General features: G+C 42.0%; 1 protein-coding gene across 1 annotated transcript in view; it reads left to right on the top strand.

Moving 5' to 3' along the window:
- The window catches only part of LOC105481375 (adhesion G protein-coupled receptor G4), a 111,411-nt gene extending 99,495 nt beyond the window's left edge, over nucleotides 1-11,916 (top strand). Inside the window, exons 20-23 of the mRNA XM_011740908.2 lie at nucleotides 970-1,250; nucleotides 7,808-7,909; nucleotides 8,894-9,061; nucleotides 11,188-11,916. Of these exons, the coding sequence (XP_011739210.2) occupies nucleotides 970-1,250; nucleotides 7,808-7,909; nucleotides 8,894-9,061; nucleotides 11,188-11,225 (589 nt within the window). The 3' untranslated portion in view covers nucleotides 11,226-11,916. The remainder of the gene's footprint in view (nucleotides 1-969; nucleotides 1,251-7,807; nucleotides 7,910-8,893; nucleotides 9,062-11,187) is intronic.
- The last annotated feature ends 2,522 nt before the right edge of the window (nucleotides 11,917-14,438 follow it).

The following is a 14,438-nucleotide window of genomic DNA, read 5'->3' as shown; positions in this document are numbered from 1 at the left end:
ATTTTAACAGTTTTCTATAGCATCCTTTAAGGATGCTGATAATATTCAGGGAACTCTAGGTATCAGAATCTATTAGGAAAATTAAATGTTTTTTAACACGTTTGCAACACACACACAGAGACAAACTCACACATAAGTGAAAGTATCCATGCCAACATAAACAACATGACCAAAAGAGATTTTCCTGGTTTTAGAAAAGAGAGCTCAGTTGACACACAGTTAAATTAGTCAATCTTCTCCGTGTTCAAAAATCAGGGAAAATGCCTCCAGTAATTGCAAATGTTATTAAATGGAATATTTGTTCATATGAATCACTGCACATTTTTTCTTTAATAAAAACTATAGAGTCATTAATCAATCCAGTGGCCAGTGTTGCCTTTGTCATCCAAATACATCATATTTTAAAGCAGTACACCTAGAGCTGTTCTTTTTTTGTAGCATTTTCATTAACTTTCATAATTTCACCATTGTTTGATATAGCTTTCAGAAAAGCCACTCATTGCTCACATCCTTTCACTGTGATATTTATCATGTAAAGTAGAATTCATCCTGCAAATAAGAGCTTAGGTGTAAGGTGTTGGGAGGGAGGGCATGCGGGGGCGGTGTGGGGAGCGCGGCGACAGAGAGCCACTTTGGGGGAAAATGTATCATTCGTTTTTCTGCTATTAACGAATAGAACCATTTCCTAGGGAATTGGACTGACGGGTTCCGCATAATCCTAGAGGATGGCAGAAACCATCCTCTAGGATTTCTGACTTAGTGTTGGAGAGAACCCTGAAGTGGGGTTCAGGAGATTGAGGTTCTTGTCCCAGCTCTGCCTCCAGTTGGTGTGAGTGAACTCTGTCCAGTTCATTTCTCTAGGGCTAGATGCCCTTAGGGTGAAATAAAATTGACTAGATGATCTTCAGTCTCTGAGAAATAGGACTTTATGTTTCCCTATCTCATGATAGTCTTCTTTGTTTCTTACAGTTGTTGGATTAAAGATGATTCTATCTTTTACATCTCAGTGGTGGCTTATTTTTGCCTCATATTTCTCATGAATCTCTCCATGTTCTGCACTGTTCTTGTTCAACTGAATTCTGTGAAATCCCAAAGCCAGAAGACTCGTCGGAAGATGATCCTGCATGACCTCAAAGGCACAACGAGCCTGACATTCTTACTTGGCCTCACCTGGGGGTTTGCCTTTTTTGCCTGGGGACCTGTGAGAATCTTTTTCTTGTATCTTTTTGCCATTTTTAACACTTTGCAAGGTAACTGCTGCTTTTTTGCCTTTTCCGTGGCCAGCTACAGCTCCAGCAAAGCTTTTGTTGCTGTGGAAAATAATCTCACCTGTTGGAAACATTAACTAGATGTTAGTCTTCATTAAATGCACACACAGCCCACTCTCTCTTACTCAGTGGTATAGGGAGAAGCCCAGATAGGTAACTCAACTTTAGGTAGTTGGAAATGCCTATATCAAACACTGATTGGCAATACTTCATACAGTGTTCATTGTATCAACACATTGTGCTAAAAAATGTACAGATTCACACTCATGTTGATATTTTGAAGTGCACAATCCAGCTAAACATAGCAATTAACTGGAAAGCAGAAACATTAAAGTTTTGGCCCCATAGACTCTATCTGCATCAGATATCCTAATATTTTGGGAAAGAGCCAGGCTAGACTATCATAGAATCATACAGGAATGAAGGTTAAAAGCAAAGGGCTATGGGAAAGGTCAAGGTTGTAGCCTTGATTTTGCTATAAGGCAACCTTTAAAAAGTTACCACAATTGGTTGAATTAGATGATCCTAAGCTAAAGGCCCTAGAGTTCTTTTAATTATTTTCCTTTATTCTGATGAAATGAACAAATAGTCAATGAAGTGATGAAATGGTCGACAAAAGATGGCATGAGAAGTAAAAGCTAGGGGCTGGGTGCAGTGGCTCATGCCTGCAATTCCAGCACTTTGGGAAGTTGAGGCGGGCGGATCACCTGAGGTCAGGAGTTTGAGACCAGCCTGACCCACATGGTGAAACCCCGTCTCTACTAAAAAATATAAAAATTAGCCGGGCATGGTGGTATGTGCCTGTAATCCTAGCTACTTGGGAGGCTGAGGCAGGAGAATCGCTTGAACTCCGGGAGACAGAGGTTGCAGTGAGCTATGATCGTGCCACTGCACTCCAGCCTGGGCAACAGAGAGAGACTCTGTCAAAAAAAAGAAAGAAAGAAAGAAAGAAAGAAAGAAAGAAAGAAAGAAAGAAAGAAAGAAAGAAAGAGAGAGAGAGAGAGAGAGAGAGAGAGAGAGAGAGAAGAAAGAAAGAAAGAAAGAAAGAAAGAAAGAAAGAAAGAAAGAAAGAAAGAAAGAAAGAAAGAAAGAAAAAGAGAGAAAGAAAGAAAAGAAAAGAAAAACAGAAAAGAAAAGAAAGCTAGGGATCTGGTTCATGTAACTCTGAGTAATTGCTGATGTTCATTTTAACCTGATTTTGCCTATTAAAAATACTGAGGGGAAGAGGCCTGCAAAATTATTTTGTGTGAGTCTCTAATTCTACCCCATACTTTTATCCTCAAGTTTGGTCCAGTCCATCTGGGCTACTCCAGTAGGGACAGGCTGAGGGTCAACTTGGCATTTCATTGAGTTAGACTCTACCTTCGTGCTCTCCGCTATTTTTTTTTTTCATTCAATAAACCCTTCTTTTCCGTACTGAAGCCCACTGATGATCCCATGGGATGCTCCTGCAAGGAAAAAGTTCTATGGTCAAATAACTTTGGGAAATGTGGCAAATTACATTCCCCCTTTCTTGGAATAGCACTATGTACATTAGCATGGTAAAAGTTCTATTACAAAAAAAAAAAATCGTCTTTAAAAACTTGTTTTAATGTAGTGTCTTAAAAACCTCTGAACCTTTTATTGTGGTCATTGTTAATCCCTGAGGAACCTTGAGAAAAATAAATTGGCATGCAGTTATTATATTCCAGGCACTTGCAAAGTGCTGTGGGGAGTGGGGGGAAGCAATGTAGCAGAAGGCATGGTTTTTGCATTTATGTTTTATGACTCAAGAAACCATCTTATTTTAAGCAATGAGGTGGATCAGTGGAAACTTTCTGTCCCACCAGATCCTGCCAACCATATACAGCCATGTTCTAATTGGAATATAAGAAGTCACAAAATGTGTTGTTCTTCCTTCACATGCCATTTTTATTGCCTCTGGTAGTAGGAATGGAATTTTTAGAAACTCTCAATACCACCCTCTCTTGGTTCCCTTTGAGGCTACTGGCACTTGGTTGAATTCTAGTGTAGAACTGAAGGTTGTATTCTAGTGTAGGCCCTGGTGATGGTTCTACACTTTTTCTGTGGATAGAACTGCCTGGCCCACACTACAGTACTCTAACCTGATGCTCTAACCTCAAGAACTAACCAGTCATGGTGGAGAATGTCCATGGAAACGGATTAGAACCCAAGTGCCTGTGAAGACTTCCTCCACAGTGGTAACTCCAGGCTTCTCTTTGGCTCAGTGATTCTGAGGAAAAATGCACTCACTCTGTGGAAAGAGGGGTTAAAGGAAAGCTGGCAAAAGATCAAGAAAGCCAGGCAGTTCTGATTTTAAAAAGGAGGGGCAGGGGTGTTTTCAAAACCACTCTTATGGTGGAAAGTAGCATCTAAGGAAGGAAACTGCATGGATAGAAGCAGAATTTAATAGGATATTTCTTTTCTTTTCAACTTTTATTTCAGATTCAGGGGGTAGATGTGCAGGTTTGTTAGCTGGGTATATTATGTCATGCTGAGGTTTTGGGTGTGAATGATCCCATCATCTAGGTAGTAAGCATAGAACCCAATAGTTACCTTTTCAATCCTTACTTTCTCCCTCCTCTCCCCTCTAATAGTCCCCAGTTGTCTACCGTTGCCATCTTTATGTCCATGTGTACCCCATGTTTAGTTTTCACTTTTAAGTGAGAACATGCAGTACTTGGTTTTCGTTCCTTCATTAATTCACTTAGCGTAATAGCCCCTAGCTGCATCCATGCTGCTGCAAATGACATGATCTCATTCTTTTTTTATAGCTGAGTAGTATTCCATGGTGGCTATGTAGACACTTTCTTTATCCAATCCACCATTAATGGACACCTAGTTTGATTCCGTGTCTTTACCATTGTGAATATTGTTGCAATGAACATAAGGGTGCATGTGTCTTTTTGGTAGAGTGATCTGTTTTCTTTTGGATATATACCCAATAATGGGATTGCTGAGTCAAATAGTAGCTCTGTTTTAATTTATTTGAGAAATCTTCAAACTGCTTTCCACAGTGACAGAACTAATTTACATTCCCACCAACAGTATATAAGTGTTCTAACTGGGTATTTCTTGAAAACTAAAATCAAAGTCCCATAGATCCAGCACCAAAAGAGCCAAGCTGTCTCTGTCTGCCAGATATGCCTTATGTCCATCAAGCACAAAGTCTTGCCAGTCCTGCCTGAAATGACTACAAGATAGCATGTACCGTCTTGTAGCAAGGGAGTTTTCAGAGCTCAGAGTTTCAAATTCAAGACACACACACACACATGACCCGAATAACCTCCAAAACAAATGGTGGAACAAGTGAACAAAGTAGTCATTTAAAAGACAAATGACAAGCTTGCAACGCTGGCTGAAGGGGATGGGGGTGACCTGTGGTCAAGTGGGAAAAATTATGCTCATGATGAGCTATTTGTGAAGGAGGAATGCACAAATAAAACTGCAGGTGACAAAAACCTGACATCTTCCCTCATGCCTGTGTTTTCCTAGTGAGTAAGCAGATCAATCTGTTATGGGAAAGGAAAAGGAAAGCTGTCAGGCAGAGGGGGAGAGTTGGCAGGCAGCTCACTGGAATTCACAGAATAACCTTTAAGTCTGAAAACTAAACTCCATGCAAGAAATCAGAGTAGTAATAGGTGCTTGATGTCACTGTCACCCCTTGTACATGCTGAAGTTGGAGGAGTTTTGCCTGCTCTGAGACTGTGGTTTGCTCTCCTCGGGGTGCTGTGCCGCCTTCCAGGTGGCTGCTGCTCAGAAAAACAGCAAACACTGCTGAATTCATCCCCGCAGTTGTTTGGTTACACATGGGGATAAAGCTTTTGGGATGCCATTCCGTTTACATGCCATTCCGTTTAGCCTCCTATCTGGAATCAGAGTCTCAGGGCTGGGGCTAGGGAGCCAAGATCTTCCCAATCAAACTTCCCATCGAGTGACAAGAAGTCACTTGCCTCTGCCTGAAACTTTCCATAGTCTGAGAGCTCACCATTCTGTAAAGCAAAGCATTTATCAGCTCTGATGTGGTACCGGTTTTCCTTACCTGAGGTTAGTATAGTACAGTAGTTAAGGCCTTGGGCTCTATAGTCAGACTGCCTGTATTCGGAACTGGTGCTGCCAGCTCAATGTTAGCTCTGTGACCTGGGTCAAGTTTACTAGACTTCTTGGACTCCGAGTTTCCTCAACTATAAAAATGAGACTAATAGTACAATGCCTATCATATACTTATTGCCAAATAAACACTAGCTGTGATTTGTTAGTACGTGGTTGCTCTGGAACATTCTTCCATTTCTCCTGGTTCTAACCGGGCAACTGTACAGATACAAGCCTAATTTGTCCTTTTCATGGCAGCCCTTTCAGATCTGTGGCTAAGTTACCATCTCTTCTCACTCTATGTTTTCCACTCCAAGTTTTTTTTTTTTTTTTTTTTGGTCTGGATACAACATCCCAGCTCTTTCAGCTTTTCTTCACTATCCTTCTTCACTGTATTCTTGAATACTTCTGTTTGTCATCTTGCTCTTAAAACAAAGCCTCCCAAACTGAACATGGTGCTGGTGGGAGGTATGGTCAAACAAGGACAGAATATGGCAGGAGACTGTCACTCGCCTCCATCAAGATTCTTTTTATTTATTTATTTTTTATTATACTTTAAGTTCTAGGGTACATGTGCACAATGTGCAGGTTTGTTATCTTTACTTCCAGCAGTGCTCTAGCTGAAATTTGCTTTGGGGCATTTACAATAGACTGGTGCTCAGTTTACAATGGGTTAAGACCTCTTTGATACTAACTTACCTTCAGGACAACTGGCCAATTTAGAGGCAAGCTGAACCTGTATAGAGAATAAAGGTTTCCAAACTGCACTTGGATCAGAATAAATATTTTGAGGCTCAAGCAGTTATCACTATGTTGTAGGTGGATGTGAGAGTTTGTGTATCAAGTGCCTTGGAGTTCAAATCAACATATATTTATTGAGCTGCAGCAGTTAGTGCATTAAAGATGAAGGGCAAAATGGCATAAATATGAAAAGGAAACATATCTCAGCCCTCAAAGACTCAACAGCTAGGTGGAGAAATGGGAAATAGATGAATAATTGTATGGCTACATATAACAATACAAGAAACAAAATGTTATGAGAGTTCAGATGTGGGAAAAATGAGTTTCAGTTTGAGGCATCTGGAAAGGTTTTGTGGATAAAGACTTTTTGTAATGGACCATAAATATAAGTCAGGCTATTGGCAGGAGTTATTTCTGCCAATTCTACCCCCAACTGCAGGAAATCTAATTGGTCCTCCAGGGAATTTGCAATCAAGATAATTTTTTTTTTTAAGACAGAATCTTGCTCTATCGCCCGGGCTGGAGTGTAGTGGCTCGATTCCGGCTCACTGCAACCTCTGCCTCCTGGGTTTAAGTGATTCTCGTGTCTCAGCCTTCCATGTAGATGGGACTACAGGCATGTGCCACCACACCCAGCTAATTTTATGTATTTTTAATAGAGACGGGGTTTCTCTATGTTGACCAAGTTGGTCTTGAACTACTGGCTTCAAGTGATCCACCTGCCTCTGCCTCCCAAAGTGCTGGGATTACAGGTGTGAGCCACCATGCCTGGCCAAGATAATCTTAAGTCATACTTTTATCTTCCAAGGAGATATTTTAGAGGGTGAGAAAGAGAAATGGCCAGCACTGCTGACAAAGACTTTCAGCTCCTCCCTCCCCCTTGCAGGACAAAATCAGGGCTGGCATTGGAAGTTGAGGGTCAAATCCATGGTTTCCACATGGTGTCATTATGCCAAAAAGCATGTGTAATAGCTATTTATTGCTATGTAATACATTGCCCCCAAATTTTACCAGCCTAAAACAACAAAAATTTATTATCTCACACAGTGTCTGAGGATCAGTAATTCAGGAGCAGCTTAGCTGGGTGTTTCTGACGCAGGGACTGTCGTAAAGTTGTAGTCAAGCTGTCATCCGGGCCTGCGATGATCTAAAAACTTGACTGGGACTGGGGAATGTGCTTCCAGGAAGGCTCATCCACATGGTCGTGGACTGGAAGCCTCAGTTCCTCACCATGTGGGCCTCTCCACAGAGATGCCAGGATGTCCTCAGGACAAAATACTTGGCTTCCTTCAGAGTGATGAGAGAGAGAGAGAGAGAGAGAGAGAGATCTTTTATAACCTAATCTTGAAAGTGACATGCCATCCCTTCTGCTATATTCTATTGGTCCAATGTGGAAGGAAACTACACAAGGATGCCAATGCCAGGTTGTGGGGATGATTGAAAGCAATCTCAGAGAGGGGCTACCTTACCTCTCATGCTCTAGGATGAACAGCAGCCCCGGGACAAAATAGTGGTTGACATGAAGTCTTGATATAGACATTTTTGCCTTTGGGAGGGAGGCTACAAAGACAAGATCAGAAAGCCAGTAGTGGTCCTGGGGTTCCTTGAAAGTAGTATCTCTCATGACAGGAGCAGACCTGAGTCAGGGCATTGGTGACAGCTGGTGAAAGAAACCGAAAAAGACTGACCTTCTTCTCCTGGCTTAGGATTCTTCATTTTTGTGTTTCACTGTGTGATGAAGGAGAGTGTGCGGGAGCAGTGGCAGATACACCTCTGTTGTGGGTGGTTGCGGTTGGATAACTCTTCTGGTAAGATGTCAGTTTGGATGAAGTTTTGAATTTTACATGTTTTACAAAACTGATCAGATTAATTTGTCTCCTAACTTGAGTACATACAGCATATCAGCATCAAAACACAGGCTGTTTCCATGTCGTGAAAATGATTTGTGCTTTTGAGCTGAGATGAATGAAGTCAAATGAAGAATGTGACTTGGGCCATATTTTAAACTAGGGATGCTTTTGTTTTGGCCCAGATTCCTTGGATTGCTTACCCTCACTGTCACATCAGTCTCAATTCAATTAAAAGAACATTGAATGCGTGTCTACTGTGTTCCAGGCACTGGGTCTCAGGGGCTTCTGGCTAGTAGCCAACAGTGGGTTGAGTGGATATAGGAAGCAAGGAGTGGTGGTGGAGATAGAGATAACTTATAAGCATTCCTAAGATGCCTGGCCAGTGGGCTGCACAGGTGTACTGATGGCCCACAAACTGGGGGATGTAGTGAACTCAGATGTTGCCTCTTAACGCTGATGCTTCCCTTAAGAATGTTTCCAGTGCAGGCAAACTGATGTTCTATGTATCAAAAGGATCTTCCATCCAATTCAGGCAGCTTCTCTCAGTCTCAATACAAAGCCTAATCAATTTTCTTTAGTGAAGGCAGCATTTGAACTCTAAGATTCCACAAGTAGCACTGAGATTCCCCCCATTCCCCACTTTATGCTGACCATATCAGCAATCTGCTGGTCCTTGTGCTCTCGGAAAAGCAGGCATCCTAGGTATGTGAATTGTCTCTTCTTACACCACACATTATAGTACAAACCTACTTCTTACAACTTCATAGAAAAGCTGACTCCTTCAGGTATGCAGAATGAACACTGTGCATCAAGCTTTGTGTTTTTAAACCAGATTATTGAAGTGTAATTTATATACCTACTTTATAGTGTAATTTATATCACTACTTTAAGTATAGAATTTGATGAGTTTTATGTTTTTAACTTTTCTTGGTATCATTTCAGATGCGAGCAGCCGGTGTCAGATAAAAGTTGGATATAAACAGGAGGGACTAAAGAAAACCTTTGAGCACAAACTGTTGACACCATTCCTCAAGTCAACTGCAACTAGCTCCACTTTCAAATCTTTAGGCTCTGCACAAGGCACACCTTCAGAAATAAGCTTTCCAAATGGTAAGAAAAAAGGGTTGTGTTGTCTACATTTATATTGCATATTGAATTAACGTGAGACCACATACTGGGTCTTGGATGATACTTCCTCTTCAAAACTAAGTGCACATGTGCATGTGTATACCTTGACTCATTCTTGGCTGAGAAAGTGTGTATAGAAGCATAGAAATGTGTACAGAAGTGTGTATAGGTGTGTCTGTACCTAGTAAATTTAGTATGAATGTGTTATTAGACTAATAGAGGAAAGAAGAGATGGGAGGTTAGAAAATTCATGAGTAATTAAAAACAATTGTCACAGACCGTTAAAACCAGAAGGAACCTTAGACATTGTCTAGTCCAATCCCTTCATTTTACAGTTGAGGAACCTCAATCAGGGAAAAGGAAAATGCCTTATTGACAGTCACTGAGTCCATCCTTACCATCCAGTAAAACTGGGGCCAGTCACTCAGCCCTTAGCCATCCAGCAGAACTGGAGCCAGAACTCAGGTCTTCTGGCTCTCAGGGCTAGTACACCTATCAAGAAAACTCTCAGAGATACACATCCATCTTAGACGCTGAGCTTCTTCCATAGGAAGCCATATTTATAAGAAGAGACAGATGTTCAGTTGGGAATGGGGTGTTGTACCTAATTATGTAAAAAGGGAAACTGTAGGAAAAGGATTGGCCTATAGGCTTAAAGTAAAGAGAAAGGCAAAGTGAGCAAGAACTTAAGAACTTCAGGTTGATATTGTGATGATTCTGCATTGTGTGCTTCTAGTTAGATGATAGCGCAGTGGTCTTTGATTGCCTTTCTTTAAGACCAAAGTATACTCCAGTTCACACACACTTTGGTGGCCTGGCTGTTGTCATTCTCCTGCCTTCTCAGTGCTGGAGGCAGGACTGCCTTATTCTCTAGTGTTTTTCTTTATATTGGCTCCAAAAACCAGTTCTATGTCCAAGGGCTGAAGGCAATCTGGACGCAGCAAGGTGGGTTAAAAAAGCGTCAAACTTGGAGTTGGAAGGCTTTGGTTCAGGTTCCAGCTCTGTCAGTCACTCTGTGACCTTGATCACATCACTTCTCTGCTTGAAGATACATTCTTTCTATCTTTAATATGAGGGGGCTAGAATGGATAATCTCTTAAGTGCCTGCCAGTTTCAGGGCTGTATATGACACAACACTGTTTTCCAGTTTAGGCTGGTTGACTGCTGTATAGAGTCTCAGTCTCCCATTTTTGTGTGGGAAAGTTAGTGACGCACATGAAAAAAACCTCTCCCTGGCCACAAGCATTTGTCAAACTCTGGCCAACTAACCTGTGGATATGTCTTGGTGCTCATATAAAGGCACTGGGGTGCCATGACATAGACAAGTCATGGGTTGTGGAAGCACCTTAGTACATAATAGTTGGGGCTGGTTAGGAAATAACATTTTCCAAGAGGGTTATTTAGCATTGGATTTCTTGATGTCCCTGGGGACTGTTTAATTAGCAAATATACAGCCTGATGTGTACATATTTTGCTTCAGAGGATCACTAGCAAATACCATATCCAGGATATTGATGTTGCCTTACCAAGCAATCGACCTGGAAAACCAACATTAAAGTGCTCATTGGTTGAGACAAACTGAGCCGGTGGGGCAGGTAGATCTGCCACAGGTTCTGAAACTGAAATCTGGGTGCTACCATTGTACTGGTGGCAGTCAGAAGCTTGATTCTATTAGCAGAGAGTGAAAAATCATGCCTTCTGTACCACCAGGCATTCTCAAGCTTGAGAAATAGCCAAACTTTCAGTGCAAGAATATCAAATCCATAAGGGATATAAATGTGTATGTTCACATTTTATGTCATCTTCTCTTGAAGGCCTCCAAGGTTTGTACATAAACATCCTCTCCTAGGTTAAGGCTAAGGTCAATAATGCTGCCTCTTATTCACAATGTAGGGAGAACATATGCACTGGTTGCCCAAACAGTGCTGTCTGGATGAATTAATTCACCCCAGATTTTATATAAAATGGTCCAAAGAAAGCACCACATTCTTCCCTTCTCTTCTAATTTCTTTATTTTTTCCTTCATTTGATAAAATTTTCTTATGCTTCTACTATGTGTAAAGTCCCTGATGCCACAGCTGAAAATGTTCTTTTTTTCTTTACTGCAGATGATTTTGACAAAGATCCTTACTGTTCCTCTCCTTGAGTTGTGAAGTTGTGCCTAATTATGTAAAAAGAATATAATACCTGTGGAAATAAAAATGAATTCCAAGTGTATACTTGCTCAGCTGATGGGCGCACCAAAATCTCACAAATCACCACTAACGAATGTACTCATGTAACCAAATACTACCTGTTCCACCAAAACCTATGGAAATTTTAAAAATTAAAAATAAAAATAAAAACAAAAATCCCAAAATGAATTCCATTCACAAACAGAATTTTTCAATAAATCCCAGTAGAGAAAATGAGATGGGCGGAGCAAGATGGCCGAATAGGAACAGCTCCAGTCTCCAACTCCCAGCGCGAGCGACACAGAAGACCGGTGATTTCTGCATTTTCAACTGAGGTACTGGGTTCATCTCACTGGGGAGTGCCGGACGATCGGTGCTGGTCAGCTGCTGCAGCCCGACCAGCGAGAGCTGAAGCAGGGCAAGGCATTGCCTCACCTGGGAAGCGCAAGGGGGAAGGGAATCCCTTTTCCTAGCCAGGGGAACTGAGACACACAACACCTGGAAAATCGGGTAACTCCCACCCCAATACTGCGCTTTAAGCAAACAGGCACACCAGGAGATCATATCCCAACCTGGCCGGGAGGCTCCCAGGCCCACGGAGCCTCCCTCATTGCTAGCACAGCAGTCTGTGATCTACCAGCAAGGCAGCAGCGAGGCTGGGGGAGGGGCGCCCGCCATTGCTGAGGCTTAAGTAGGTAAACAAAGCTGCTGGGAAGCTCGAACTGGGTGGAGCTCACAGCAGCTCAAGGAAACCTGCCTGTCTCTGTAGACTCCACCTCTGGGGACAGGGCAATAACAAACGCAGCCGAAACCTCTGCAGACGCAAAGGACTCTGTCTGACAGCTTTGAAGAGAGCAGTGGATCTCCCAACACGGAGGTTGAGATCTGAGAAGGGACAGACTCCCTGCTCAAGTGGGTCCCTGACCCCTGAGTAGCCTAACTGGGAGACATCCCCCACTAGGGGCAGTCTGACACCCCACACCTCACAGGGTGGAGTACACCCCTGAGAGGAAGCTTCCAAAGCAAGAATCAGACAGGTACACTCGCTGTTCAGAAATATTCTATCTTCTGCAGCCTCTGCTGCTGATACCCAGGCAAACAGGGTCTGGAGTGGACCTCAAGCAATCTCCAACGGACCTACAGCTGAGGGTCCTGACTGTTAGAAGGAAAACTATCAAACAGGAAGGACACCTACACCAAAACCCCATCAGTACATCACCATCATCAAAGACCAGAGGCAGATAAAACCACAAAGATGGGGAAAAAGCAGGGCAGAAAAGCTGGAAATTCAAAAAATAAGAGCACATCTCCCCTGGCAAAGGAGCGCAGCTCATCGCCAGCAACGGATCAAAGCTGGACGGAGAATGACTTTGACGAGATGAGAGAAGAAGGCTTCAGTCCATCAAATTTCTCAGAGCTAAAGGAGGAATTACGTACCCAGCGCAAAGAAACTAAAAATCTTGAAAAAAAAGTGGAAGAATTGATGGCTAGAGTAATTAATGCAGAGAAGGTCATAAACGAAATGAAAGAGATGAAAACCATGACACGAGAAATACGTGACAAATGCACAAGCTTCAGTAACCGACTCGATCAACTGGAAGAAAGAGTATCAGCGATTGAGGATCAAATGAATGAAATGAAGCGAGAAGAGAAACCAAAAGAAAAAGAAGAAAAAGAAATGAACAAAGCCTGCAAGAAGTATGGGATTATGTAAAAAGACCAAATCTACGTCTGATTGGGGTGCCTGAAAGTGAGGGGGAAAATGGAACCAAGTTGGAAAACACTCTTCAGGATATCATCCAGGAGAACTTCCCCAACCTAGTAGGGCAGGCCAACATTCAAATCCAGGAAATACAGAGAACGCCACAAAGATACTCCTCGAGAAGAGCAACTCCAAGACACATAATTGCCAGATTCACCAAAGTTGAAATGAAGGAAAAAATCTTAAGGGCAGCCAGAGAGAAAGGTCGGGTTACCCACAAAGGGAAGCCCATCAGACTAACAGCAGATCTCTCGGCAGAAACTCTCCAAGCCAGAAGAGAGTGGGGGCCAATATTCAACATTCTTAAAGAAAAGAATTTTCAACCCAGAATTTCATATCCAGCCAAACTAAGTTTCATAAGTGAAGGAGAAATAAAATCCTTTACAGATAAGCAAATGCTTAGAGATTTTTGTCACCACTAGGCCTGCCTTACAAGAGACCCTGAAGGAAGCACTAAACATGGAAAGGAACAACCGGTACCAGCCATTGCAAAAACATGCCAAAATGTAAAGACCATCGAGGCTAGGAAGAAACTGCATCAACTAACGAGCAAAATAACCAGTTAATATCATAATGGCAGGATCAAGTTCACACATAACAATCTTAACCTTAAATGTAAATGGACTAAATGCTCCAATTAAAAGACACAGACTGGCAAACTGGATAAAGAGTCAAGACCCATCAGTCTGCTGTATTCAGGAGACCCATCTCACACGCAGAGACATACATAGGCTCAAAATAAAGGGATGGAGGAAGATTTACCAAGCAAATGGAGAACAAAAAAAAAGCGGGGGTTGCAATCCTAGTCTCTGATAAAACAGACTTTAAACCATCAAAGATCAAAAGAGACAAAGAAGGCCATTACATAATGGTAAAGGGATCAATTCAACAGGAAGAGCTAACTATCCTAAATATATATGCACCCAATACAGGAGCACCCAGATTCATCAAGCAAGTCCTTAGAGACTTACAAAGAGACTTAGACTCCCATACAATAATAATGGGAGACTTCAACACTCCACTGTCAACATTAGACAGATCAACGAGACAGAAAGTTAACAAGGATATCCAGGAATTGAACTCATCTCTGCAGCAAGCAGACCTAATAGACATCTATAGAACTCTCCACCCCAAATCAACAGAATATACATTCTTCTCAGCACCACATCGTACTTACTCCAAAATTGACCACGTAATTGGAAGTAAAGCACTCCTCAGCAAATGTACAAGAACAGAAATTATAACAAACTGTCTCTCAGACCACAGTGCAATCAAACTAGAACTCAGGACTAAGAAACTCAATCAAAACCGCTCAACTACATGGAAACTGAACAACCTGCTCCTGAATGACTACTGGGTACATAACGAAATGAAGGCAGAAATAAAGATGTTCTTTGAAACCAATGAGAACAAAGATACAACA

This window comes from Macaca nemestrina, chromosome X (genome assembly GCF_043159975.1).
Source record: "Macaca nemestrina isolate mMacNem1 chromosome X, mMacNem.hap1, whole genome shotgun sequence".
NCBI lineage: Eukaryota > Metazoa > Chordata > Mammalia > Primates > Cercopithecidae > Macaca > Macaca nemestrina.
The sequence above is the reverse complement of the archived record's forward strand: the minus strand, read 5'-3'. Positions and strand labels throughout refer to the sequence as shown.